The sequence below is a fragment of the Xenopus tropicalis genome, chromosome 8 (assembly GCF_000004195.4).
Source record: "Xenopus tropicalis strain Nigerian chromosome 8, UCB_Xtro_10.0, whole genome shotgun sequence".
Classification (NCBI taxonomy): Eukaryota; Metazoa; Chordata; class Amphibia; order Anura; family Pipidae; genus Xenopus; species Xenopus tropicalis.
Genome location: NC_030684.2, coordinates 27930586 through 27957857, shown reverse-complemented (window position 1 = coordinate 27957857; position 27272 = coordinate 27930586). Strand labels below are relative to the sequence as shown.

Genomic DNA, 27272 nt, shown 5'->3' with positions numbered 1-27272 from the left:
AACGTGATTTGTTTTTCCTTAAAATAGATTATGAGAACCCAGTAAAAATCCAGTCAGAAACATAATGTGTTCTCTTTTATTTATTAAGGGAGATAATTCAAAGTGATCTGTGTGTGGCAAAAAGTATGTGATCCTTTCCTTTCAGTCACTGGTTGCAATTGCAACTTAATGTTTCCACTAACTGTTGGTGAGTTCTGACCAGTCCGCTTGGAGGACTTTTATCCCTTTCCTTTTTACAGAACAGCTTCAGCTAAGGGATGTTGGTGGGCTTCCTCCCATAACTTCCCACATCAGATCCATTCACAATATTTCTGTCAAATTAAGTCAGGACTATAGCTGGCCATACACGCACCGATAATATTGTACGAAACCCGTTTTGTACGATATTCAGTGTGTGTATGGCAAGTCAGCGAGTCGACTGATATCGCAGGAGGCTGCTGATATCGGTCGACACGCCGATCGGCCAGGTTAAAAGATTTTGATCGGGCGCCATAGAAGGCGCCTGATCAAAATCTGCCATCAGGGCTAAATCGGCAGAAGGAGGTTGAAATCCTATTGTTTCTACCTCCTTATCTGCCGTTTCAGCCCTGAACGGTTAGTGGCCGATTGTATGATCTTTCGTGCGACCGATGGCCACCTTATGACTCAGCCATTCCAAAGCATTAACTTTTTCCTGCTTTAGCCATTCTTTGGTCGATTGACTTGTGTGTTTAGGATAATTATCTGGCTTTATGACCCACTTTCCCTTGAGTTTCAGTTTGAAAGGAAACCGAGACATTTTCCTTTAGAGTTTACTGGTACAATTCAGAATACCAAACCCCACTGTGTTTCGCAGATGGGAAAAGGTTCTTATGCTGGAATGCAGTGTTTACCTTTTGTCAAACATACCTAAAAGAAGGCCAAATTCTAATTTGGATTTATCCATCAACAGAACATTCTGACTTGCACAAGATATTTAGCTAGCTATAGGTCTGCAGGATTCTTTGAGATCTCCCCAAGTATAGCATGCCTTGCTGTTGGTGTGATCTTTGTTTTCCTGCCCAGGACTGGTCAACCACCAATTGGGTTGCCTCCATTTGTACACAATCTGTCCGACAGTGGACTGGTGACATCCAAACTTTTTAGAAATAGTTTCTTTTTCAACCTGGTGAATGTCGATAACTGTGTTTCGTAGGTCCTCAGAGAACTACCTTGTTTGAGCCATTACACACTCCCACAAGATCAGACTTGGATAGTAAAGGCCCAGGACTCCCACACTTACACCTGATTATCACCCAGTTGACTGAAACACCTATTTTGCCCTTCAAATGAACTGCGAATCCTAGAGGTTCACATACTATTGCCACACAGAAATATGCAGTTTTGGATAATTTTCCTAAACAAATACATTACTTGTACATTATTTGTTCAAGTGGGTTCTTATTATCTAGTTTTAGGACATATGTAAAATACAGATTATGTTTTAGGTCATATTTATGTAGAAATAGATAAAAATCTGATGGGTTCACAAATGGATTTACTGTTTTTACTGTTTTCCCCAACTTGATTTGTAATGATGGTAATCGAATTGTGGCCTCAGCTGTAATGGTATAGCATCAGGCTAGCTAATATATAGAGGGTTAAATTGTGTCAGATAGTTTCTGCCATTGCACCAGGAAATGTAAAAGGTAAAATAAAAATCTGAAATATTAATGACAAAGGCAGGCTGGACATACCGACTGCAGTACATTGCATTACCTCCACTGTCTGCCACATTTTAAATGGGTGATTCACAGCTAATGCTGCAGCAGGAAGCTACAAAGACCTAGTTAAAATGGCAGTTGCAATCTTAAACAAACTGAGGGAGCTCTAAGGCTCTTTACTCAGGTATGGTAAAGCTTTCTGCTGAATAAATATAGCTGTTCTTTTAAAGGAACAGTAAAACATAAATATTTGATTACCTTATTCAAAACATCTAATAATAGGCCTACCCTTTTCCCCCTTGTCTTTTTTAAATGCTTAATTTAGAATTTTAGTCATCTACTGGGAGCTGCAATCTTGCTTCCTTCCCATTGTTCTGCTGATCCGCTGCTTGGTGGAAGGTGGGGGGTGATATCACTCCAACTTGCAGCCCAGCAGTAAAGTGCGACTGAAGTTTATCAGAACACAGGTCACATGGCTGTAGCACCCTGGGAAATGAAGAATATGGCTAGCCCCATGTGAAATTTCAAAATTAAATATAAAAAAAATCTGTGTTTTTGAAAAACAGATTTCAATGCAGAATTCTGCTGGAGAAGCTATTAACTGATGCATGTAAAAAAAAAATGTTTTCCAATGGCAGTATTCCTTTAAAAGTCTAATTTTAGTGCCTGAAGTGCAGATCTATTAATAAAGTGACTTGAATAAAGTCACAAGGAGTCATTAACAACTATCATGGACGCTCCTTTTAATTCTCTGTAAGTGAGAAAGAGACACAGAGTCTACAGGACAGCCTGTAATTAGCTGGGGCTTTAATATGCATTCCATTGGGGCTGAACTCCAGCTATAAGCAGTTCTTCACTGTAGGGTCTCCCATTTCTATAGATACTTTTGTTTTAAGTCCACAAAAGAACCTGTAAACATAAAAAAAATGCAGCTTTAGCATACATAAGATATCTTACATTTCTGAATCCATGATTGGTCCATAATAAACGCTATATGTTGGAGTAGTGAAATTTGCAATAGAGATATTGGGGTATATACAAACCTACTTGGTTGGGTTCAGGTCACAGAATAAGGTTGATGGCGCAGGTTTGTGGGGGTGGGGGGTGGTGCCAGCTGTTGGTAGGTGGCAAGATATGCCACCTTGGGCCCCTGCATGTTACCTGCATGGGGGGGGGGGTACTTGATCCTGGCAGCCAAAAGACGATTGCACCATGAAGCTTCAATTTTATTGTTCTTGTTACTTTTTATGGCTTATACAGTCCGGCCTGTACTATTTATATTTCAGTCTCTCATTCAAACCACTGCCTGGTTGCTAGGGTAATTTGAACCCTAGTAACCACTTATTTGCTGAAATTCCAAACTAGTGAGCTGCTAAACAAAAAGCTTAATAATTGGAAAACAAATAATAAAAAAAAAGACCAATTGCAAATTGTTTCAGAATACCATTCTCTACATTATACAGAAAGTTAATATTAAGGTAAAATGTCCCTTTAAAAGTAAGGGGCCGTGGGCTTAGGGAATTCGATTTCTGAATAGCTTTTAGACCTGTGCATCACTGCAAATTTTAATAAGCAGGATTTACCGCCACAGCAAGATGTTGGTTATCTTAAGTTAGTAAAATATATTTTTCTTGTTATATTTACTGGATACTGTTTCAGTATGATGCACATAGTAGTGTTCTAAAAGTTGATCTGTAGGTCAACTTCTCCTTTAACGTGCCTAGGCCGGGGGTGGCACTTATCTGGTTTGTCTGTGCTTTTGAGTCCATGTGCCACATGGGGAAAGTGTGGAGTTTCGACCTCGTTTGCCAACAGTATGTGGTGTGCAGGAACAGAGCTGTGTCTGTGCGGAGATGTCTGTCACCTACCCAACCTGTTCCAGCACACATCCAGCATCAGCAAAGGCACATAGTAGGAATTTTCCAGGGTACTCTCTGGCCTTGGGACTTTTAACCCTGTGTGTGTTTATTTGTAGTTACATAACACATATGTCTATTGATTCTCTATTTTACTGGGAGCAAAAAGAGAAAAACCTTCTTTTCACCATTTATCATCATTTACTTATTTAGCGCCAGCAAAATACGCAGTGCTTGACAATAGGTTTAAAAAAACAGGGATCTTAAAAGTTTAACAAACAAAGGTATACAGAGTAACAATAGAATCAGAGGCCCTGCTCGCAAGAGCTTGCTATCTTCCATTTAATGATAATCTTGCTATCAAGATAACTGTACAAGAACTTCAAATAGGACTTTTATCTCATTGGATAGTTGCTATTTTTGTGTAGGCATTTACTGTTTGTAGAATGCAACAGATTGTCAACATTTTCTTGCATACATAACTATCAGCTGGCTTGCAACATGTCAGGAGTCAATGCAGAGAATATAAACAGCCAGATACTGTTTAAATAGCAGTTGTACTTATTAACAACTTTGAAATGATTAAAAATGTTTAATTAATGTACATTGTATAGTTGCATAGATTTTATATTTTATTTCACTATGCAGAAAGTGTTCTTTTGGTGGGGGACTCCATTAAATAAAGACTTGCAGATCTTTAGAAATCAGAAATCACTGTGGATGTCATGGCATTTGGTTATTTTGATTTTGATTGTCCCTTCAGGGAGACCTGCAGAGATTAAAAAAAAACTAATTGTGTATCATTCATAAACACTAGGCATAGTTGCACCTAGGCAGTAACTCATTTCATCCAATCAGATGTTTGCTTTCGTTGGTCTACCTGCAGCTTCTTGAAAAAGCTAACCAGCGATTGGTTGCTATGGATTATTGCCCAGTGTGTATAAATGAACTCCAGTAGAATAAGCCTAGCAGCAGCATTTGTTATACACTAGTACTAACTTACTACATTTTCTTGTAAGTTTTCCAATGGTTGAAAGAATATCCACTCCAAAACTTGCTGGTTTGTGGCAAAAATAGAGAAGAATGCATTTCTGTGAAAGTGGCGTCTTCGTAGGCCAAAGCAGAGTTTCATTTTTTGCAAGCTGACCAATTTAATGAGGAACACCAACAAAAAGGTGTATTATGCGTGCAGATGTATGAAGGTGAAACAAGAACTTAAACTAAGTATCACTTTTGGATTAGTTGGATTGTATTGAATTCACTCTCGCTCACTATTTACTATACAGGCACCTGGGGGCCCCTGCTTAGGGCAGCAGCTTCGGAGGGGGTGATCCAATTATAATTGCTTAAGAATTAGAATACCACACACTCTTCAAAACTTGTAGTTCAGACAGATTTGCAGATTTTTTTATATGTTTGGATTCTACGTTTTGTTATTGCACTGCTAACCCCTCTAAAAAATTGGCCTAGATTACAGCAGCAGCCAGGCGGTTAAAGTTTGTAGCTCCCCCTCTTGGAATTTGCGGAAGAGGAATACTAATGCTTGTTTTTGCTTAGCACAGAGCCCTCTTTGTCATAGGCATTGAAGGATTTATGCTAAAACATGTCATCTTGCACATTGCAAGGATTTCGTAGGAAGATTGCTTCATGAAGACTCACTGCAACTTTCAGGCCATTGTGTGTGCTCCGCTGTTATATATAGCTTCTGTATAACTTGGGAACTACAGGATTAAAGTAGGGAATCTAGATTCTCTTTTCATATATATATAATGAAGGTCCCATGGAGGACCAAAACATTGGTTTACATGTACTAAATATAGATTTCAGTATGCATGTGTGTGGTTCTTTTTTTATTTATATATGTATGTGAAGAATTGCTGATATAGTTGGATTTCATGCCCTTTAATTTCTAACGAAGGCACCTTCACAAGTGATTGTTACTACTTTTTTTTCTTTTTTCAGGTCCAACTGTTCTCCTCCTGTCTCAAGATGGTAAAGCCGGATATCCACACTCTTGCTCGCCATCTGAAGCAAGAGCGGCTCTATGTGAACTCAGAGAAGCAGCTCATCCAGAGGCTGAATGCTGATGTGCTGAAGACAGCAGAAAGGCTCTACCGAACATCATGGATAGCCAAGCAACAAAGAATTAACCTGGACAGACTCATCCTCACAAGGTAGGCAAAGGCAATACTGTGAAGTAGTGTAGCTTGATAGTCTATTCTCTTAACATTTTAACTATGTGGGATAGCTGAAGCACTCTTCTTTTTCTTTTCTAGTTTATTTAAAGGAGAATGCAAGTCAAAATTTAAAAAGCATACTGCCCAATAGTCCTCCTATTGTTTAGTAAAAACGCCACACTTTTGGCTCACCTAATCAAATATTTACTCAGTCACACTTACTTCACATTTTCTATCTGTTTTCTTGAACAGGCAGCCATCTTTAAAAAGGTATTCTCCCTTCCTTTCCCTCCTTCCTTTATAATGCACATGTTTCATCCCCCCCCCCCCCCGGCAGATCCGCTTCTGATTGGCTGGTGGGCATGTGTAGCTCAAAACAGGAGACAGGATCTCCTGTTACACACATGTGCATTGTCTACAGGAAGGGGAGAGAGATTTCAGTGATGTCACTGTAGTCTTCTAACTGCTGTAGGCTGCCAGCACCATATCTCAGAGAAGCAAGCAGGGTTCTGGGAATTTAGATTTGCAGTAAGTACTTAAAAAGAATGCCTTTAGACTTACTTTTAATTTATATTAACCTTTCCTTGTCCTTTAAGCCCCCCCCCCCCCCCCCCCCCAGAGATTCCCTATATATAGGAATCATATACTGTTTCACTAGGCAAGTGCATGCTATGATATAGTCTACTGCCTCATTTCATTTAGATGAGCAGAGTAATATATGTCTTAGGGAGGGGTTAACCACCCCTTAAGGGCTCTGGCACACGGGGAAGATTAGTCGCCCGCGATTAACTCCCTGTTCGCGGGCGACTAATCTCCCCGAGTTGCCTAGCCCTGCCATCCCACCGGCGAACATGTAAGTCGCCGGCGGGATGGCAGACGCGGCGGCGCGATTTCCTTTTTCGGCGACTTCCGGAAATCGCACCGCCGCGTCTGCCATCCCGGCGGCGACTTACATGTTCGCCGGTGGGATGGCAGGGCTAGGCAACTCGGGGAGATTAGTCGCCCGCGAACAGGGAGTTAATCGCGGGCGACTAATCTTCCCCGTGTGCCAGAGCCCTAAGAATGCAGAAATTCAATTTAACGCAATCATATTAAATAAGTTGCTCTGAAATCTTTTGAAAGGGACTTATTGTGAAGTTGAATAATTTCCCTTTTGTTTTAACCAACAAAAAAACACGTATTTAAAAGTATATCTTTTGTGCCGCTTTAATGATATTAACCCAGAGCCTTGCTAAGTTCAGCCAACTATTCCACTGGCTGCTTTCCCATGCTCCTAAAGGAATACTGTCATGGAAAAATGTGTTTCCCCCCCCCCCCCAAAATGCATCAGTTAATAGAGCTTCTCCATCAGAATCCTGCATTGAAATCTGTTTTTCAAAAACAAAAACAGATTTTTTAATATTTTAATTTTGAAATTTCACATGGGGCTAGCCATATTCTTCATTTCCCAGGGTGCCACAGCCAATGTGACCTGTGTTCTTATAAACTTCAGTGGGAGTAGGAGACACAATAGATTACCTGAAAGCAGTGCTAATGCGTAGCACTGGCCCTTTGTGAGAGTGAAGACACACAGAGCTACTTGTCATGGCTACAAAATGCCAGAAAATACCCTGCCATAGACAATACTGAGAATTGCCTCTGCTAAAACACACGTAGAGTCAATTATCAGTAAATGATCAGTATTGTCTATTTCTGTAGCCGTGACATGAAGGCGCAACTAGTAGCTCAGTATGTCTTTACCCTGAAAGCTCAGAATCAGGCACAATGCACTAAGATGGCTGCCTACACACCAATATTACAACAACAAAAAATACATTTTAAATGGTAGAGTGAATTATTTGCTAAGTAAACTATGTTATTTAGAAATAAAAAGTACACAATAACAATCATGACAAGTATCCCTTTAAGGAAAGCCACTTGTATTGTGGACAGACACACAGTAGTTTAGCGGACCTGACGGGAAACTCCATTTTATATTTCCTTATTTAATGGCAAAGTCTGTGATTGGTTACCCACATCCTACTGTGCCCTTGGAGAAGATACAGTTATACATCCACCACAAATTTGTAACACAGACACCACGTACAAATGGAAGGGTGGGCTTAGCTTCAAGCACTTTACCTTCTTGTCTGTCTTTTGTCTATTTAGCGCTGAAGCATCTCCAGCTGAGTGTTGCCAACATGCAAAGGTCCTGGAAGATACTCAGTTTGTGGATGGTTACAAGCAGCTGGGCTTCCAAGAGACTGCATATGGAGAGTTTCTTAATCGCCTGCGTGAGAACCCACGCCTCATTGCATCTTGCCTCGTGGCTGGAGAAAAACTCAACCATGAGAATGCCCAGAGTGTCATACACACTGTCTTTACCTCTCTGTATGGCAACTGTATAATGCAGGAGGATGAGAGCTACTTGTTACAGGTCCTGCGTTACTTAATTGAGTTTGAACTGAAGGAGAGTGATAACCCCCAAAGGCTGCTCAGGAGAGGCACATGTGCTTTTAGCATTATCTTCAAACTTTTCTCTGAAGGCCTTTTCTCCGCCAAGCTCTTCCTAACAGCAACCCTACATGAGCCGATCATGCAGTTGCTGGTGGAAGATGAGGACCACCTAGAAACTGACCCTTCAAAATTGATTGAGCGGTTTTCTCCAGCCCAGCAGGAAAAGTTGTTTGGGGAGAAGGGCAGTGAGGCTTTTCGTCAAAGGGTTCAGGAAATGGTGGAGTCAAATGAAGCTAAGCTTGTGACACTTGTCAATAAATTCATAGGATACTTGAAGCAGAACACATACTGCTTCCCACACAGTCTAAGGTGGATCGTCTCACAGATGTTTAAAACTTTGTCCTGTGTGGAGGGGCTGGAGGTTAGTGAGGTGAGATCTATGTGCACCGACCTGCTACTGACTTGTTTCATCTGCCCAGCAATTGTGAACCCAGAGCAGTATGGGATAATTTCAGATGCTCCAATCAATGAAGTGGCAAGGTTCAACTTAATGCAGGTAGGAAGTCGTTATTGCTTAATAGGAATGATTTTGGGGTTTGCATAACTTAACGGGCATCTTCTTTTCAACATAATTTTAATGAACAGGGCTTGTGTTGGACATACTGTTTTGCCTAAAATATAGACAAAGTGTATGTTCATCACAAGCCCTTTGATAAATAGTCTGCAAAGGAACTATTAGGGCAGTTGTGGTCATTGCTCAAATTTATGACTTTCATTAAGGTGCTTCCATCCAATGCCACTCCTTGCACTTCTACATGGTTGTGCTCAGTGCAGTATACATGCAGTATTTGCTATTTAGTATTAATATTATACTATTTAGTATTATGCGTAAAGAGTCAATTACACATGTTCATTCTTTGCCCACAATTGTATCAGATGAAACTCCCTCTCAATTTTGCTGGTTTTGTAGAAAAATTCCTGCATTCTTGGTACATTGTGGTTGTAAATGACCCTTATGTTATAAACCTGTATAAATATTTTTACCATAATAATATTAATATCTAATTTAAATATATAATTTAAAGGACAAGTAAACTGAAAAATTGGATCCCCAATTTATACAATTGCTAACCTTGGACCCCAGGCTGGTACTCCTCTGATGAAAAATGGATCAAGGGACCACTAGGAGTTTAGTGATGATGGCACTGCAGCTCTCCCAGAATTATATACTGGCCTTGTGTGTTTTTCAGTAAAGAGGAGTCCCGTCCTTGGGTCTAAAGTTAGCATTTCTATCCACTGGGGGATTGCCTGACATCTGTCACAAATTTGCAGCCCCTAGTGAATTGCATTTACCTTTAACTAAAAATGTATTGTTAATTTAGGATCTATGTTTACACTAGGGTTAGGTAGCCTGGTCTAGCATTGCTTGATAACGAGTCTTGATTAGCCCAAAACACTGTCTGTGGCACTCTTTTTCACTGTAAGCATGGGAGTACCCCACCAGCATTAACCCATGTGTCAGGTGATGATCTTTACTCATCTGCAGCAATGATTCTGCACTGAGTGTGAGCTGTCTCATACAGTCTGCCATTCAGGTGCCTCACAGCATTTACACTATGTGTGAATCCCTGTTCAGGATGGGTAGCCTTATTGTAATAAGCATAAATCCATGTGTTTTACTAATATAAATATATCAAATATAAATGTGTATGTGGGAAAAAAAAGTTACACAGTGCATGAAAAATCCCCTTTGCTACATACTACTATATCTTATCCGACCATAGCTGGGTGAGTTTTGTAGACTGCAAAAATCTTAACCACATATAATCTATAACCACATAAGCCTTTTTTTTTTATAATCTCAACAACTCAGTGTGATCCTTAAAACCCATTCTTGCCTTTAGGTGGGGCGTCTCTTACAGCAGCTGGCACTAACTGGATTTGAGGAGGGAGATTCACGGAACAAGAATAACCTCAGTAAATTTGACAAAGTAAGTGAAGTGGTCTAAAATACAGAAATTGTTCAAAACTATAATATATAATAATTATATACCGAATGAAACACAACCAGCACCAAGGGTCTTGTTGTTCAAATAAATATTAGTGTATTATAATTGCATGTACAACCGATGTTTCAGTCCCTTTTGGGACCTTTTTCAAGGTATATACACATATACATACATACATACTTGTGTTTTGTTTTTTGTAATCTTCCATTTTTCCCAGTGAAATTTGGAACTACCTATGATGTTGCATGCAGCTAGTCTTATGTCACCCTATTTATTCAGATTGCCATCCCAAGGATGCTGTCAGGATAAATATACATTAAACTATTTTCAAAAAAGGAACAGAATCTTAATGTTTGGCGTATGCCCTGAATTCATTTGATTACAGTTGTTATTGGGAAAACTCATCACAGTCAGTTCCCAAGACTAAGTACTGTCCCTACACCTTGTGTATCATACTCCTTCTCCTATTCATTCAGTTTTCAGTTGCAAGTACTTTTGGAAAGGGCCTTCTTTTACCTCTTGTATTGATATTCTGTATGTAATCTGTATGCTCCGCATATATACCCATGTATTGTACAGCGCTGCGGAATATATTGGCACCTTCTATAACACAGATAAATAATAATACACTATGATTTACAGCCTGGTGCTGATGAAAGTGACAAAATCAGTGCATCTTTAATATTGAGTAGAATAACTTTGAAGCTGCAATGGGGCACAAATCGTATACCAAGCAGGCAATGTTTGTGTATTTGTCACATCTATACATCTTTTTAAAATCTTTTCTCTTGGCCAAAATACGCTTCTTTTATTATTATCGCTTATGAGATCATGAGTTCCTCTGTTAAGAATGCACCTATCAGTGCAGACATCCATTAGTTTTCCAGCTTTTGCTTACTGCTGTGCATATACCTACTTGTTTGGCTTGCATGTCTGTCACAGCACATTGCCTAGGAATCTCTTCTGTCGTAAAAAATGATTAATTTTACTTACTGTGCACTGATCTCTTACCTTTAATTATCTTGTTTTTCCTATTTAAATGGTGAAAGTGGCCATACAGGGCCGATAACAGCTGCTTACTCGGTTCTTCCAGGAACCTGCCTGGAATTAAAAAAAAAAAAAAAAAAAAACAAAAAAAAACAAAAACCTTCCTTCCCTAAACTGGACCCTTTAAGCAGCTTGTTATCAGATGGCATCTCAGTGGACAACAGGAAGTGCTAAAGTGAAACTGGTTTCATTTTCTTCTTTAGTGCCACAAATAACAAAAGCCATAGTAAACTAAAACAATGCTGTTTGAGCAATGATTGCTTTGGCATTTCCAGGTGATCATCTGACAGCAGAGGAGAGATTATAAAATCAGAAATCCCTTTTTGTCTGTAGTAGTAATGTGTACTTTACCTCTGACCTTTTATCTTTAATATAAAAGAGTGAGCAACTGATATTTGCTCTTATACATATATGTATATTGTTTAACCTTTACAATTCTCTACACAGAGTTGTGTGGCTGCTTTCCTGGATGTGGTTATTGGTGGTCGAGCAGTTGAAACACCTCCCCTTTCATCTGTGAATCTCTTGGAAGGATTAAGTCGAACAGTTGTATACATGACATACAGCCAACTTATGAGTCTAGTAAGATTATGCCATGTGTGGCACTGGGAAGGGGTAGTTCATCTTTAAGTAAACGCTTAGTATTTTACACAATGGCCTTTTGTTAGCAGTTTTTAATTAATTTTCTTTGTAAAAGTAAATAATTGTAATTGTCCTTGGAATATTGTCAGTTTTAGGGTATATCTAGCATTGCCCTCAAAGAAACTAGAAACATACAAATTGGAAAAGTTATTTTTTTTGGAAGGAAATATGTAAAGCTAGTTCACTTGTATTTGCTATTGAAAATAACACAAAACCCAGGCAAACCCTTTTGTGGTTTTTTTTTTTTTGTAAATTCTAATCAGAAGCAGAATGTAATAGTGACTCTACTTTACAGTTGGGGTTCTTGCGTACTGTCATCTCCAGTGACCAACTGCGGGAGGAGGACAGGATGGCACTGGAAAACCTCCTGGCTACAGTGCCCCAGACCAAGCCAGGGAAGAGTAACAATGATACTACACCTTACAGCACCCCTCAGCTCTCACCAGCCACAACACCAGCCTGTAAGAAGAACAGGCTACCTATAGGTAAGAGCAGTATTTGTGGAGGGTGGTAAGGATTTTATAAAGTGTATAAAACTAACAAGGTAGCGTAAATATGTACATAGTAAGAAACCTTAGTTTTTGCAGTAGAGTTGCAGGTTTAGGTGCACAAGACATTGCAAGGTACACTGCCCAGGTTTCCTTACCAAGCTTGGCTGATGGAGAAATGATAAAAGTTATAGGTCTACAGCATCTGGGGAAGCCTAAATAAATCAATAAACCATTTAAGGTCATTGCAGGACATGATTGCACACACATATATTAACTCCAATACAAAAAACACTTAAGTGCTTCATCTGATTAAATAATTTATTATTTAATCAGATGAAGCACTTAAGTGTTTTTGTATTGGAGTTAATCAATTAGGGTGGGAAACACACAGTGCAGTCTGAACTTTACTTAGAAAAGTGTGAGTTTCTTTTCTCTTTTTTGACACTCATATATTAACCTTTTTTGGCCCCTTGTGTGGTATTTCCTTGCGATGCTGTTTGTTGCAGGTATTTGTGTATTGTTTATAGTAACAACAATGTCCTGTTAACTGCAATAGCAGAACTTCTGCTTCCCAACTTTGTGTAATTGTTACCCCTTTAATCTTTCCTCTTCTTTTCTACTTCCAAAACAGCAACAAGATGTCCTTCTCACTTACCCATTACCAATATATATAAAGACATTAAGACATTCTGTGCATTAAGCTACCAAGCAATGCAGTCCCCAAACAAGGACTGTTTGTCCATATATTGCAATATTCTTCAAGCTGGCAAACTACGTTAAGATCATCCCCTGTCTGGCCAGTTATACACTCACTTTTATCTGATTCATTAAGAATTCTACTGCTTTAATATACTTTTAACAAAACTGAGTTTTACCTGCAACCCACTTCCTTTCAAGGTTAAAACCCCCAAATGGTTGCCTTTTCATTGGTTTCAGTGGGATCACCTGACTGTAGCTGGAAAGGGTGGGAGCTACAACATGGAGCTGGTCACTGCTCCTGTATAAACTATATCAAACAAGGGAAAGTTGTGCTCACCACTAAATTTTTAACCATTAGGTGTTGGTGCAATGAGGTCTCTACTCTTTTTCTCTGCTGCTCCTCCTGTTTTTCCTCTTCTTTTATCCTTTCTATTCTTCCCTTTCTACCAAATATTTACCTTCTACTTGTCTCTCTCTTCTTATTTCTGCACTTCCTATTGCCTTCTTGATTCTCTTTTCATTTGCTCATATCTCCCTCCTGTTTCTCTTGTGTTTTTCCTTTTTTTTCCTCTAAAGTAAAATAACATATTTCAGATGTGACTGTTGGCTCTGGTTTTAAAGGGTGATAAAGGCCTTTATATCTTCTAATAAGAAAAAAATCACCAGACAGTTGAATGTTAAGGTCTGTTAGCAAATGTTCCAGACCACAGTTTGGCTGAATCTTACTCAAAATCAAAGCATCTAGAGAAATATAGTTGCTTCCACTGCAGCTGGTTGGGTTGAATAGTTAGCCTTCACAGACAGTAGCTGGTAAAATAATACAACAATAATCCTCATCATCATCACGATTTATGAGCTTGCATGGATAAAGGATGTTGGTAAGAGTATAACTACCCTGCTCTGTGTGAATAGCTTGACTTTGCTCTCTTTCTCTGCTTACATGTGCTAACAAAATCCACAGGTCAGCAGCTGGCAGCCATGACAGTATGGGACACATCTGCCTCAAATCTCACCGCTCACATTAACCTGGTGACCCCGTTTGGTGGGTAATAGGATGTCCAGGGGCAGCCTGATTCCAATTGTGGTAAACTAAGCTTGGTAGAAAATCCTTTGCAAACTTTATTTAACCATTAAAAAGGCAGTTCACATAAATTGATTACAACCAGCAGCTATGTAGCTAAAAAAAAATAGGTGCTTGTTGATATTTTCCTGTTGCTGCTCATAATGCTTTCTCAGCACTGATAAACGTTGAAATCCATTGACTTGCTGAAATGACGACAATTTTCGGATGTACACATGTCAGCTTTGCCATTTTAAGCAGATAAAAAATAGCTATACTTGTAAAAAATGAGTCATAAATCTGGGATTTTTCTAAAAAAGAGTGCAAAATAGGACAAAATATATGTCATGGAATTGAAGTTCCTGTATGACTCAGCAGCTAAACAAAGATAATTTAGGATTAAGCAATAGATTTTAGTTCATGACTTCAAACCTTCTGGTTATTGGCAAGTAGCTTTATAAAAATGCAGCCACCATAAACAAGCTTAATAGGGACTCAGAGTTGTCAAACAAACATCAGTAGTTAAATTGTGCTTTGTGAGAATAGAAGCACTATAAAAGAATTAAGAAATGCTTTATAATGTCCAGGTTTTGAACCAAAGAAATAAATTAAAAAAAAATGAGCTAATTGGAGTCTTTTAGCATTATACAGGTATGGGACCCATTATCCAGATTGCTCGGGACCTGGGGTTTACTGGATAAGGGGTCTTTCCGTATTTCGGTTCTCCTGCCTTAAGTCTACTATTTCAACCCAATAGTATTGTTTTGACTCCAGTAAGGATAAATTATATCTTGGGATCAAGTACAAGTTGCTGTTTTATTATTACAGAGGAAAAAAATGTGAATTATATAAAATAATTTTTAAAAATTTATATTAAAATGAAATCTATGGGCTTTCCGTAATCGGAACTTTCTAGATAATGGGTTTCCGGATAAGGGGTCCGATTCCGGTACAGGAAAAATTGCGATAAACTGATATTCCCTGATACTGATATACCCTTTCAAAAAAAGAAGTTCCTTATATCTGTGTTTGATTTGCCTGCTCTGTTTTAACACCTTCCCAGTAAGTAGGTGTAGCTGGTGGCTTGTTATTAAAGAACATACAACCAGGTTAATAAAATAGGTGTGCCTTGCCTGAACCTTTTTAATTAGATATTACACATTACAAACAAAATATGGAATTTATCTTCATACTTCCTTCTTCAGGGAGTGATCTTGAATTATTTATTTCAAAAGACAGCCATAGCCCAAAATGTATTTATTATGAATCCAATACTCCTATCAAGCTTATGTTATGCTGAAAATCTGCTAATCACTTTCCATTCGTGATTTTCATGGTCATAGTGGTCATCTATCCATTTCTGCATGTATTTTTTTGTTTGTACAGCTGAGGATTTCTTTCTTTTACAGTTGTCGTGTGGGTTTTGGTGTGTGTATAAAAAACTGTACTTGTGCCATGGACATTCTAATGTTGCCTCTCATTTTGGTGGAATCTGAAGATGTATTTCACAATTTAAAGGGATATTTCTGCTTAAAATGAAGACAAACTTTTAGAATGTTGTAGACCGTTTTTTTTTTTTTTTTTGGTTTTTAAAATGTACCATATAGGTATCTGTTGGCTATCTCCCCTTAAGCTGTTGTCCTAGGCACAGGTGAATACAGCATTATATGGTAAATGCAGCCCTGCTTGCAATGCCAACCTCTAGGTTTTTTTATATGTATATTAAAAAACAGTGACCCAAGAAAAGGCCCACGTGGTACTGACTGCATTAATCAGTCTAGAAAATGTTCTCTATCACCATTTTTTGTAATCTATCCTTTAACCAGGTATCCAAATACAAAGAGATTGTTCAAACGAAAACCAAGGTGCAGTTCTCCCCACAAGTGCAGACAATAAACATACAGAGATTCTGAGCTACACCTAAGTAGACTTTAGAAAAAAACAAATTCAATAAAAATGTAACATAAAATCAGTATGAGAGGTCCCACTTGCAGGACACTCACTGTGTGTAGCCTTGCCTGCAAAGTGTTATTGGCAGCATCTGTAGTTTCATTCCATTCATCTGCGTTTGCTGCTCTGTCAAAATGGCAGTAATGCAAACCTAAAGGTTGCTTTTATACGAATGAGCACAATGTAAAATACAATGAATACCCATACCTTGAAGAAAACTTCATTGCATGTGCTTTCTTCATGAAGGGAAATTATATGTAAACATCTAAATAAACATAAATACATTGCAGATAATTTGCATGCTTTTTTTGTATGAGTGACTTGTATTCGTATTCATATTCTAACCTTTAAAGGCAAATGAACACAATTATTGTATTCCTTTTCTTTTATGGCAGTTACTCGTAGTAGAAGCAAAACAAGCCTGATGGAAGCAGAGAATGAGGGATCTCCGCAGGAAGTCACTCCTGGTCAGCCTGAAGAAGTCCTGGTCATCTCACTAGGGACTGGTCCCCAGCTCACACCAGGAATGATGTCTGAAAATGAGGTATATCCAGAAATGAGATTTGGAAGATAACTCAAAATAATTGAATGATTACAAGCATAAAAATGCTATAAACTATCCAATAACTATGGCTTAAAACATATTTCTTGCGTCTGGGCAGTAAGACATTAGTAGATTCAAAACTACATTACATAGAGAACACACTGTAAATCTTGCATTAATAGGTACAGGTATAGAATCTATTAAATGGAATGCTTGGGACCTGGGGTTTTCCATACAACAGATCCATAAATTAGTTTACCATGCCTTAAATCTGCATAAAATCATTTAAACATTAAATAAACCCAATAGGATTGTTTTGCCACCAATATGTTCATGATGCTTAGTCCTTATTTAAGTACAAACTACTGTTTTATTATTATAGAGAAAAAGGAAATCTTATTTAAAAATTAGAATTATCTGATTAAAATGAAGTCTGGCCCTTCTGTAATTTGTAGGTTTTGGATAACGGGTTTCTGGATTAGTAATCCCATACCTGTACTGGAAATATATTCCATGAGGTGCAGTATCACGTTAATAATATGTACCTTTCGGGCCTATGGCAAGAGGGAAAAAAAAACAGTCACATGCTTAGTAGACAGTATGCACTGTTTGTTCACGTCTTGGTAGACAAACCATAACTGTATGGTGGCATCATTTAGACAAGTCGACCACACTGTTGTGAAGCAAGGTCTTGCTTGTGCTAAAGGAGCACAAGTTTTAATTTGTTTGTAGAAGGATAACATTTAGCAGATAAACATAGCTAGCTGAAAAGTTACTGCACCACATAGAGCAGTATAAGTTCACTATATCTGGCAAATTGTTTGATCTTGGTATTCAGAACAGTAATTACAAATGTGAATCTCTTGATTTTCTTTTTACAGGTTTTGAACATGCAGCTGGTAGATGGGGGTCAGGTGGACGTGCCTGTGGATGAATCTAAACTTCATGGAAAGCCAGACAAAACCCTGCGTTTCTCACTTTGCAGTGACAACCTAGAAGGCATTTCAGAAGGTGAATGTTTGGGTTTAAGAATAATTGACGTTCCAGGTAAAGTTTGATTACAAGAAACAATGGGCCTTTTTATGATCTACGCCTTCTTCAGCTTTAAGCAATTGTGGTTCAGTTCCTGACATAAAACTCAGTCTAAATGGACAGTATGCATCACTTTGGAACGTAAGCTTGAAGAATAGGCCTTGTGCTGAACATTATTTTTGCCAATTGTTTTAATTATGAAATATACATGGCTTTTTTTTTGTTTGTTTTCTCTTATTTCTGGCGCTACTCAAGAATACAAAGCCAATTTCACTTTAGCACTTCCTGATCCCACAGAACTTCAAAGGAGATGATAAAATGAATCACTAGTTCACTGAAAAATAACTATGAAATTAGTGCTTAATAAAAAAAAAAAAAAAAGTAATTTTTTTTTTTAATTAAAACTATAGGCAGAATGTAATTTCAACACAAGTCCTGTTTATTTTGTTTATGTTTAGAAAAGGTGTTTGTAGGACAGGTGTCCCTTTATCATCAGTCATTGGAATAAACTCTATGAAAAAAATCCTACATTTTTAGAAATAGTCTGTGTGATTTACTTGCAGGGCTGTTTGCAGGCAGGAATAAATGGTAAAGAAATCACAAGCACCCAAACTTGTGCTGTGACACCAATTCTTACAGGTCTGTTATCACTGCAAATTAAGTGTATAATACAGATTCTGAGAATTCTGATGCCCAATGCATCTGTTTGTACTTACCCAGAACCTGCTTAGTGAACCCCCTGGTAAACGTATAGGCATGTAAATATATTGAATTTACTAACTTGATACATATTTACCAGGTATGGTATTCCTGTTTTTTTGATTGATTTTTAGTAGGCAAGTGCCAGGATTCTCTTTGAGATTTGGCCAAATCTTAACTCTTTTTACAGGGTTCATATTCAGTTGAATCCTTAGCTGAATGCAGTCTGAGCCCTTTAAGGGGTAGTTCGCCTTCAGATCAACATCTGTATGTTATAGAATTATTTGGCTTCCTCTTTTAGCTTTTAAATGGGGGTCACTGCCATAGAAGCCAAAACTACAGTGTTTTGTTCACACTCATGCTTGGTCACTAGGGTAATTTGGACCCTAGCAACTAGATGTATGCTAAAATTCCAAACTGCAGGGCTTTTGAAGAAAAAAAACGAAATAATTCAAAAAGGCAAAATTCACATTAAAATGTACTTATAGTAGTTTAAGAGCAAGTTAAGTACCTTTTTTAACTGGTAGTCTATCTATCTTACCTCTTTCTAACTTGAAATGTAAACTACTATATGCTTTACTGAGGTTATTGAGAAGGTTAATTTTGTGGCTATATTTTGTTTGTATTCCTTTTTCTTAGTTAAATCTCTGTTTAGATCCTCTTCTATTCATCTTCAGCTCTTTAAACTCTAGTGTCAATTTACATAGTGTCATGGTACCATAGTGTCAACACTATCACTGGGATCTGTTATACAGAGCTGCTTGGCACCTGGCATTTTACAGAAAAGAGGTCTTACAAGAGGTCTTATCATAAGTCTATTAACCAATAGCATAGTGTCACTATCAATATACATTGATGCTAGCACTCCTTTTTTCTTGAATGCTGTGAAATAAAATATAGCAGAAAACAAATCTAAAGTTTTTCAGTAAAGTAAGTTGTTCTGAAAAATGAGTTGTTCAAGGGCCTGGAATGCATTTTCATGGCACTGTGTATGTAGAATGCTACACAAATAATGGTTCCATTTATGGAACACATTCATCTCGTAAGGAGCTAGATAGTGATGTCCACCAGACCTTAGTGAATATTTTCCATTTTTATATTAAATATTTAGCTTTCAGTTAATTTAATTGAATGATAGAAGGATTTATTTCCTGGAAAGAATACACAGTGCTACTTTTTGACATACCTTTTCACATTTATGTTATTAGTTCCCCCTTCTGACCATAAGCAGCATTGCATCTAAATAGCTCTGTAGTCTGTAGTATTTTTATAATCCTTTCAAGTGTTTAAAAGGTATTAAAAAGTACCTAACAATTCTCCTGGAGCACAGATGATACGTGCACTATTGGATTCAATTTTAGAAATTACTTCTATTAATACTATATATTTGTGCACTAATGGAAAGATCCAATGTTAACCCAAAACTGGTTGTTTTAGTGGATAGAATAAAACACAGAACACATCAGTTAATAGAGCCTCTCAAGCAGAATCCTGCATCAAAATCCATTTTTTAAAAGCGCTAATAGATTTTTATATTTGATTTTAAAAATTTCACATGGGGCTAGCCATATTCTTAATTTCCCAGTCGCACTTTACTGCTGAGCTGCAAATTAGAGTGATATTATCCCCCCTCCCAACAGTCGATCAGAAGAACAATGGAAAGGAAGCAAGATAGCAGCTCTGAGTAGATATCAGAATAGCACTCAATAGTAAAAATGTATACTTTTTTTATACTCTTTTTCTGAGCAACATTTGTGCAATGACACATGCAGTATATATATTTTTTGTGTGGTGTACACCATATAATCTCCTTAAGGCACATTACTGTTGGTGTATGACTTCCTGGTTTTGTGCATTCATTGTTGTGTTAAATGCAATGTTTTGTGTGATTTGGTTGCAAATATCAATTAAGCAGAAGAGGAAAATCCGTGTTCAACAGGTCCTTCAAATCGTTCCAACTCAGTTTCCTCTTTGGATCTGGAAGGGGAGTCTGTATCTGAGCTAGGAGGAGGACCATCCGGAAGCAATGGGGTGGAGGCTTTGCAGTTATTGGAACATGAACAAGGTAAGGCAAAAGCACCACACTGGATCTAAAATAGTCCTATGCTCTAGGACAGTGCTGTCCAACTGGCGGCCTGCAGGCCCCCTCTGTGTTGCCCCCCACCTCTCTGGCTGCTTTGATGGCTTACCTTTGTGTAAGATTTAAATCTCAGTACTGAGATTAACTGGCCCCCTGCATGGTTCACACCTCAAATTCAGGCTGGAATTCCCCAGTATTGTTTAAACATGTAATCCCCTGTACTGTTCACACCTTTTAAATCCTACATTGTTCACTCCCTACATTGTTCACACCTCAGGCTTAGACTGTAAGCACCCACATTGTTCACCTGTTCACACCTCAGACTGTAGGAGCAGTAGAAACCCACAAATAATCCATGCACACTACAAAAAGAACATATACTGAGGTGGTACTGCAATTAAAAAGTTTTTTAATGTATAGTTATTGTGCAGACTGTAGGAGCAGTGCCAGCATTGTTTGACTGTATACTGCCTGGTGGTATGGCGCACACACAGGCAGCATAGGGCAGGCAGAGTATGGCACACACAGGCAGTATAGGGCAAGCAGAGTATGGCACACACAGGCAGCATAGGGCAAGCAGAGTATGGCACACACAGGCAGCCTAGGGCAGGTAGATTATGGCACACACAGTCAGGGTAGGGCAGGTAGAGTATGGCACACACAGGCAGTATAGGGCAGGCAGAGTATGGCACACACAGGCAGCATAGGGCAAGCAGAGTATGGCACACACAGGCAGCATAGGGCAGGTAGATTATGGCACACACAGTCAAGGTAGGGCAGGTAGAGTATGGCACACACAGACAGGGTAGGGAAGGCAGAGTATAGCACACACAGGCAGCATAGGGCAGGCAGAGTATGGAACACAGGCAGCATAGGGCAGGCAGAGTATGGCACACACAATCAGGGTAGGGAAGGGAGTATGGCGGGTTTTTGCTGTACTACCCCCATTAATATGGATATTGTCATGTGATAAAACAGGTGTGTTTCAAGTGGGTGTGGTTTAAAAAGGGAGAGTGGTCAAAACTAGCTTTCATTGTCGACCCTTGTAGGCAGGAAACATTTCGGGCCCTCGGTACCACAGAAGTTGGACAGCACTGCTCTAGGAGAAATACTTAATGCATATGACAGTAGAAATTAAACCCTTTCCTTAATTGTTGTTCCTCCTGCAGCTACCACACAGGATAATCTAGATGACAAACTGCGCAAATTTGAAATTCGAGACATGATGGGATTGACGGATGATAGAGATATATCAGAGACAGTCAGTGAGACATGGAGCACGGATGTGCTTGGAAGTGATTTTGACCCCAACATTGATGAAGATCGACTACAAGAAATTGCAGGTGAGGGCAACCATGGTACTCTCATTTACTGACTGTATGCTATTATTGTAAATAATATGCAACAGGTCACCTTAGTTCAAGAAAGTAAAGAGTTGTTTACTGTGAGTAAAATATAAGTAGTAGTTATTGTAGATATTGTTTTATGTTTGTATTTCTCCTTTCTTATCATTAGCCCCTTTATTCTCATATTACATGTAGGTGCAGCAGCTGAGAACATGCTGGGAAGCCTGCTGTGCCTTCCCGGCTCTGGCTCAATACTGCTTGATCCTTGTACTGGATCCACTATATCTGAGACTACCAGTGAAGCATGGAGTGTTGAGGTGCTCCCTAGTGATTCTGGTGAGTCCTTATTAAAATGTAGCCAGACCAATGTGTTGGATTTCATTTACATGTTTGTGCATGCCAGTGCTGTGTTTAACACTGAGCCGCTTTGCTTTAGAAGCACCAGATCTAAAGCAAGAGGAGCGGCTGCAGGAACTGGAGAGCTGTTCAGGTTTGGGAAGCACATCAGATGACACTGAAGTTAGAGAGGTCAGCTCCCGGCCCAGCACTCCAGGACTCAGTGTGGTGTCAGGTGACTTTCCCAAACCTTTCTATTCATTGCCGGGTGTGTTTTTAGCCTTAACTGTATCATAGAGGATTATTAAGATTGCTTTTTTCTTTTGCAAATTGTGTTCGATTCAGGTGTTGCTCTTTCAGGTATCAGTGCTACCTCAGAGGACATCCCAAACAAGATAGAGGACCTACGCTCAGAGTGCAGCTCTGACTTTGGAGGAAAGGATTCTGTTACAAGTCCTGAGGCAGAAGAGTCTGTTCATGGTAAGTACCATAGAGGCAGGGTATACAGCATCTTGATCAACTCAAGATTTTTACTGTTCTAGCCTTTAAGGTGGCCATACACACTAAGATCTCCTTGCTTGGCGAGGTCACCAAGCGAGTTGATCTTCTCCCGATATGCCTACCTACAGGAGGGCGATATCGGGTTAATTCGAACATATTAGAACGATGGGTATAGGCGAGTACGAGTCGATGGGGGTATAGGCGGGTGGGAGTCGACTGAAAATCAAACCTGGCCGATCGAGATCTGCCCGATTTCAGGCCAGATGTCAGTCAGGCAGGCTCATCATTAGTGCCCATACACAGGATGATAAGCTGCCGAATCTATCTAAGGGACAGATATCGGCAGCTAGAATCGGCCAGTGTATGGCCACCTTTAATCAGGTATCATTTGTTGGTTTATAATTGCACTGATCGCTTATTTAAGCTTTCATTTCATCTGAACAAAGTTCCATTTAAACGTGTCTTCCCAGGACCTCACCATATAACTGCACCTCCAACCCAGACTGAATCCTTGTTGGCCATGTTTGACCCACTAGCTCCAGCATCCAATGAAGGTATTTTTTTAAAAGGCCTTTAAAGACTGTTAAAAGTTAAAGGACATGTAAACCCTACATTTTCATACAATGTATATCAGTTGGGCAGGCTCCTCCACCCAAATGGCATCATTTGTACTGCATATATCCCCTTTGTTTGCCAGCGCCATCACATTCTCATAAAACAAATAGCAGCTTTCACCCGGTAGCCATTTTTTCTCTGATACATCATCAGTTACAATTAAATCTGCAAACAGCATACACACACACAGACCCTTAATCAGAATAAATTTCATCAAGGATCAAGGCTCACACAGGCAAAACTGTCTTTGTTAAAAGTTCTACTTTGTTTGAGCACTGTAATGGTTAAGCAACGCTCAGGAGAGGAGGTTAGGAGCTGAGTTTCTGCGAGGACCAGCAATGCGATGTCTTTGTTGGCTGTTAGGCTAGAGGGTGTGTTTAGTAATCTGAGCTGAGAAAAACTGAGCATGCCCAGGAGCCAACAGCCAAAGCAGATTCCTGAGGGAGGGGGTGAGTGGGTTACAGGAGGAGAAGGAAATCCAAGTGATTAAGGAGATGCTGCAGCCTTACTATTAACCTCTAGACAACCAGAGTGGCAGGTATTAAAAGGTTTCTAAGAGGCTGTTCACTGATTAAATTTTTGTGTGTGGGGTTTACATGTCCTTTAAACTTCAAATTTTTCAATTCTAAAACAAATATTGTTTGTTTGGTTCTTTCTTTTTTAATAAATTGCAAATTTCAAGCTTGATAAAGGGTCTAAATTGGCTTGAAACATTGCTGCAATGCCCAAGTGGTGTAATTCCCTAAGTGTGTGGCCAGTGGGGAATGTGCACTGCTGAGAAAGATTCCAACTTGTGTTCTGACAATTTTTTATCTAACAGTAGCTTTATGCAAGGCTGAAAATGCATATAAAGTATTGCCTTCATAAAAGCTACTATAACAAATCCAAACGGTCAATAATTATGCATTTAGCTTTGCAAACATAATTGTTTGTTGTAGTTTTTCTCAAATCCATCCTCGTCATTAGTTTTTTTTTTTAATATCACTCTAATGGAGCATGCCTGCAGTGAATTGTTATCAGAGCTATTGCTCAATGAAACTTCAGAAGAAAGTGTCCCACTACAAAGGACCCTGGAATTAAAAGGAATAAAAGGAGCAGTTCAGAGTTTCACTAAAATATTCCTATGTTTTGGTTTATTTGTTAAACTTAAGAGATGCCCTACTTTTAAACTACATTTATGGAAGCCTTGTGTTGCACTTATGTAATATGTATAATGTGCCAAAACAAGCCCCGTCTGTTAGATAAGCTGGTGCAGCCTAATACTCAGTCCAAGAGCACAGGTAATCTGAGATATTATGAGAGCTGACTGGTAGAAGGACTGAGTGCAAAACACCAATATCAGAGATGATATTGAAATTTAGGGAATATGCTGGGGCTTGGTTAACACTTTGGTTGAGACACTGAAAAGGACTAGCAAGCACCTCATTACTTTCCACCTAAACTGGGCTTCTATGTGCAACACTGGCCTGGAGTAATGTATGAATATGTATCACCTAGTATGAACTGTTACCAGTACCAGATGTGTTTAAATATAGAAGTTGGATAGTGAAATATTGGCACTTTATTCACTTAATTACAAAATCTTAACTAAAGTCATGCGCCTGTGTGTTACTAATTGTTTATATTCAATTTTCAAGTGGTTCGACCTAAAGTACACTATGCGAGACCCTCACATCCGCCTCCTGACCCGCCTGTACTGGAAGGAGCAAGTGGGGGAAATGAAGCTCGTCTTCCTATGTTCGGTTCTCATGTATTTGTTCCCATGGAGTCTGAAGCTTACAGGCAGAGACACTCATGTCCTGAAAGACTGGTGCGCAGTCGCAGCTCCGACATCGCTTCTTCCATACGGAGGCCAATGAGTGACCCTGGCTGGGTGCGGCGTGGGGTGAATGAAGATAGGGAGCTGCCAACAGGAACTGCAATTAATGCACTAATTAATCCCCCCCAGGCTTCATCCTCCTCACCAAGCAAGGACTCTTCCAGGGGAGAGGTACAGCAAATCTGTTTTTTTAATTCTTGTTAGTGGTCCCCCAAACAAGTACAAAATTCATCAAAACTGTAAAAGTCCACCATCTAAATTTTTAACCCATGAGTTACCCAGCAAAGCAATTTTCCCATAGGGGTAATATAATTCCATAATATGTTTCCTGTGATTACTCAACCTGTAGCTGTGCTAGTCCTAACCCATTTTCCAGCTCTGTATTTCTATCATGAGAAGGCATTTTATAATTTTGCTAAGGCTAATTGCAAATAGGCATTTTCTCTGTGAACAGAGAAACACTAAAGCTCTTTGTGGCATCTGCCTTCACCTTTAATGGCCACCACATGTTTGTATTCTGCCTAAAATTGTGCAGTTATGCTTTACAATACACATTTGCAATGTATTCTTTATATGGGATGCAAGCACTGCCTTGCTAAAACAAAGCTGGACCTCTGAAGATTACAGCGCAATATGTGAATACCGTCTGTAAACGTGCTAAAACAAATTGTTTTCTCCTCTTGCAGCCAGAAGAAAAAAAAGACAGCGATGATGAGCGATCAGATAGGAATAAGCCTTGGTGGAAGAAGCGGTTTGTGTCTGCAATGCCCAAAGGTAAACCATATTGCACTCTAGATGCAAGGCATACAGCACTGGTTGGATTTATTTAATTAACTTCAATTTACCGTTGCAGCTCCTATCCCATTTAGGAAGAAGGAAAAACACGAGAAGGAGAGGGAAGACTTGGTACAAGACAGGTTTTCAGTAGCAGGTGAGTACATTTGATTTAAAGTGCAGAGGAACATTAAAAAAAGGAGTGTAACACAGAGAGCTTATAGCAAGAGATACAAATCAAATTGCCTTAGATACACCTGCACCCATTCATACAAGAGAACACTGTCTCCCTTTTGGGAATGAACTTGTGAGGGTGCATACCAAAATAGTTCCCAATTCACTAGGTTTTTATGTTCGGGTTGAATGTCTCAACAGTCCAGATTTAAAGCGCACAGATTTATATTGATTTTTTGGGGGGCATTCTCCATTATATCTGTGCTTCAAAAATGTTTATGGAATAAGTCGTTAGGAACTCAGTGCAGCCCTTAGAGAATGTTTGAGAATAATAAGTAGGAGCAAATAAATGTTTTGTTTTAAGGTGTTTCTTTTCGCCCTATGAAATAAACTTTCGTCCTCAAGAATTAGCTACTTTAGCTTGGTCTAAAATTCAAATATTCTTCCCTGTACTTAAAAGTAGATGTTTCCTAAGAGTAGAAGCTCCTAGTTGGGAGGGTACCGCTTCCAGGCAACCATACCATCTCTTCACATTAAGAGAGAAAATGTATTCCCTCAAAAAATATGTGGCTTTGAGGCTTGTGTTATGTGGCTTTGAGTATGGAATGTACTGTTGCTATCGGTTCTTTATCTTTTTTAATTGATATATTGTTTTTGAATTATTTCTATTCCTCTTTATGAAGCTGCACTTTATTGTTATTGTTACATTATATTATTTTAGTATTCAAAATGTATATTATAGGAGGAAAATAGCGTAAAGGGGTTGTTCACCTGAAACTTAACTTTTAGTATGATGTAAAATGAAATTCTAAGAGAGTTTGCAATTGGTTTTCACATTTTCTGTTTTTTTTTTTTTTTTTAATAGCTTTTTATGTAGCAGCTCTCCAGTTTGAAATTTTAGCAGCTATCCAGATGCTAGGGTCAAAATTACCATAGCAACTAGGCAATGGTTTAAATGAGACGAAATCGGAGAGGCCTGAATAAAAAGACGAGTGATATAAAGTAGCAGTAACAATAAAATTGTAGCCCCACAGTGCAATAGTTTTTTGCCTGCTAGTGGTCCCTAATTTTGAAAGTTGGAAAGAGTACACAAATTGAAGCAAATAATTCAAATACTACAAGAAATGAAAAAATAAAGACCAGTTTAAAAGCTGCTAAGAATTGGCCATTCTATAACATACTAGAAGTTAATGCATTACCCCTTTAAATCTTACAGCACACCGCGCAAAAGTATGTAAAATCACCCACTGTTCCTCTCTTTGATTTTATTGGAAAACCTCTGATCGTGAACTGACACTTTTCA

At 38.8% G+C, this 27272-nt stretch overlaps 1 protein-coding gene across 14 annotated transcripts in view; it reads left to right on the top strand.

Annotated features, from left to right (window-relative positions):
* Nucleotides 1–27272, top strand: part of gapvd1 (GTPase activating protein and VPS9 domains 1) — a 44590-nt gene that overhangs the window by 4650 nt on the left and 12668 nt on the right. The window contains exons 2-18 of one of the 14 annotated variants that reach the window (XM_031891620.1): nucleotides 5501–5712; nucleotides 7864–8707; nucleotides 10056–10142; nucleotides 11655–11789; nucleotides 12145–12334; nucleotides 14001–14081; nucleotides 16445–16593; nucleotides 17475–17640; nucleotides 20264–20389; nucleotides 21574–21747; nucleotides 21946–22086; nucleotides 22190–22354; nucleotides 22447–22566; nucleotides 23058–23141; nucleotides 24840–25192; nucleotides 25708–25795; nucleotides 25875–25952. In XM_031891620.1, coding sequence (XP_031747480.1) covers nucleotides 5528–5712; nucleotides 7864–8707; nucleotides 10056–10142; nucleotides 11655–11789; nucleotides 12145–12334; nucleotides 14001–14081; nucleotides 16445–16593; nucleotides 17475–17640; nucleotides 20264–20389; nucleotides 21574–21747; nucleotides 21946–22086; nucleotides 22190–22354; nucleotides 22447–22566; nucleotides 23058–23141; nucleotides 24840–25192; nucleotides 25708–25795; nucleotides 25875–25952 — 3166 coding nt within the window. In that variant the 5' untranslated portion in view covers nucleotides 5501–5527. Of the gene's footprint in view, nucleotides 1–5500; nucleotides 5713–7863; nucleotides 8708–10055; nucleotides 10143–11654; nucleotides 11790–12144; nucleotides 12335–14000; nucleotides 14082–16444; nucleotides 16594–17474; nucleotides 17641–20239; nucleotides 20390–21573; nucleotides 21748–21945; nucleotides 22087–22186; nucleotides 22355–22431; nucleotides 22567–23057; nucleotides 23142–24839; nucleotides 25193–25707; nucleotides 25796–25874; nucleotides 25953–27272 lie in introns of all 14 variants that reach the window. The other 13 variants (XM_031891624.1, XM_031891621.1, XM_004916738.4 and 10 more) reach the window with 13 other exon arrangements.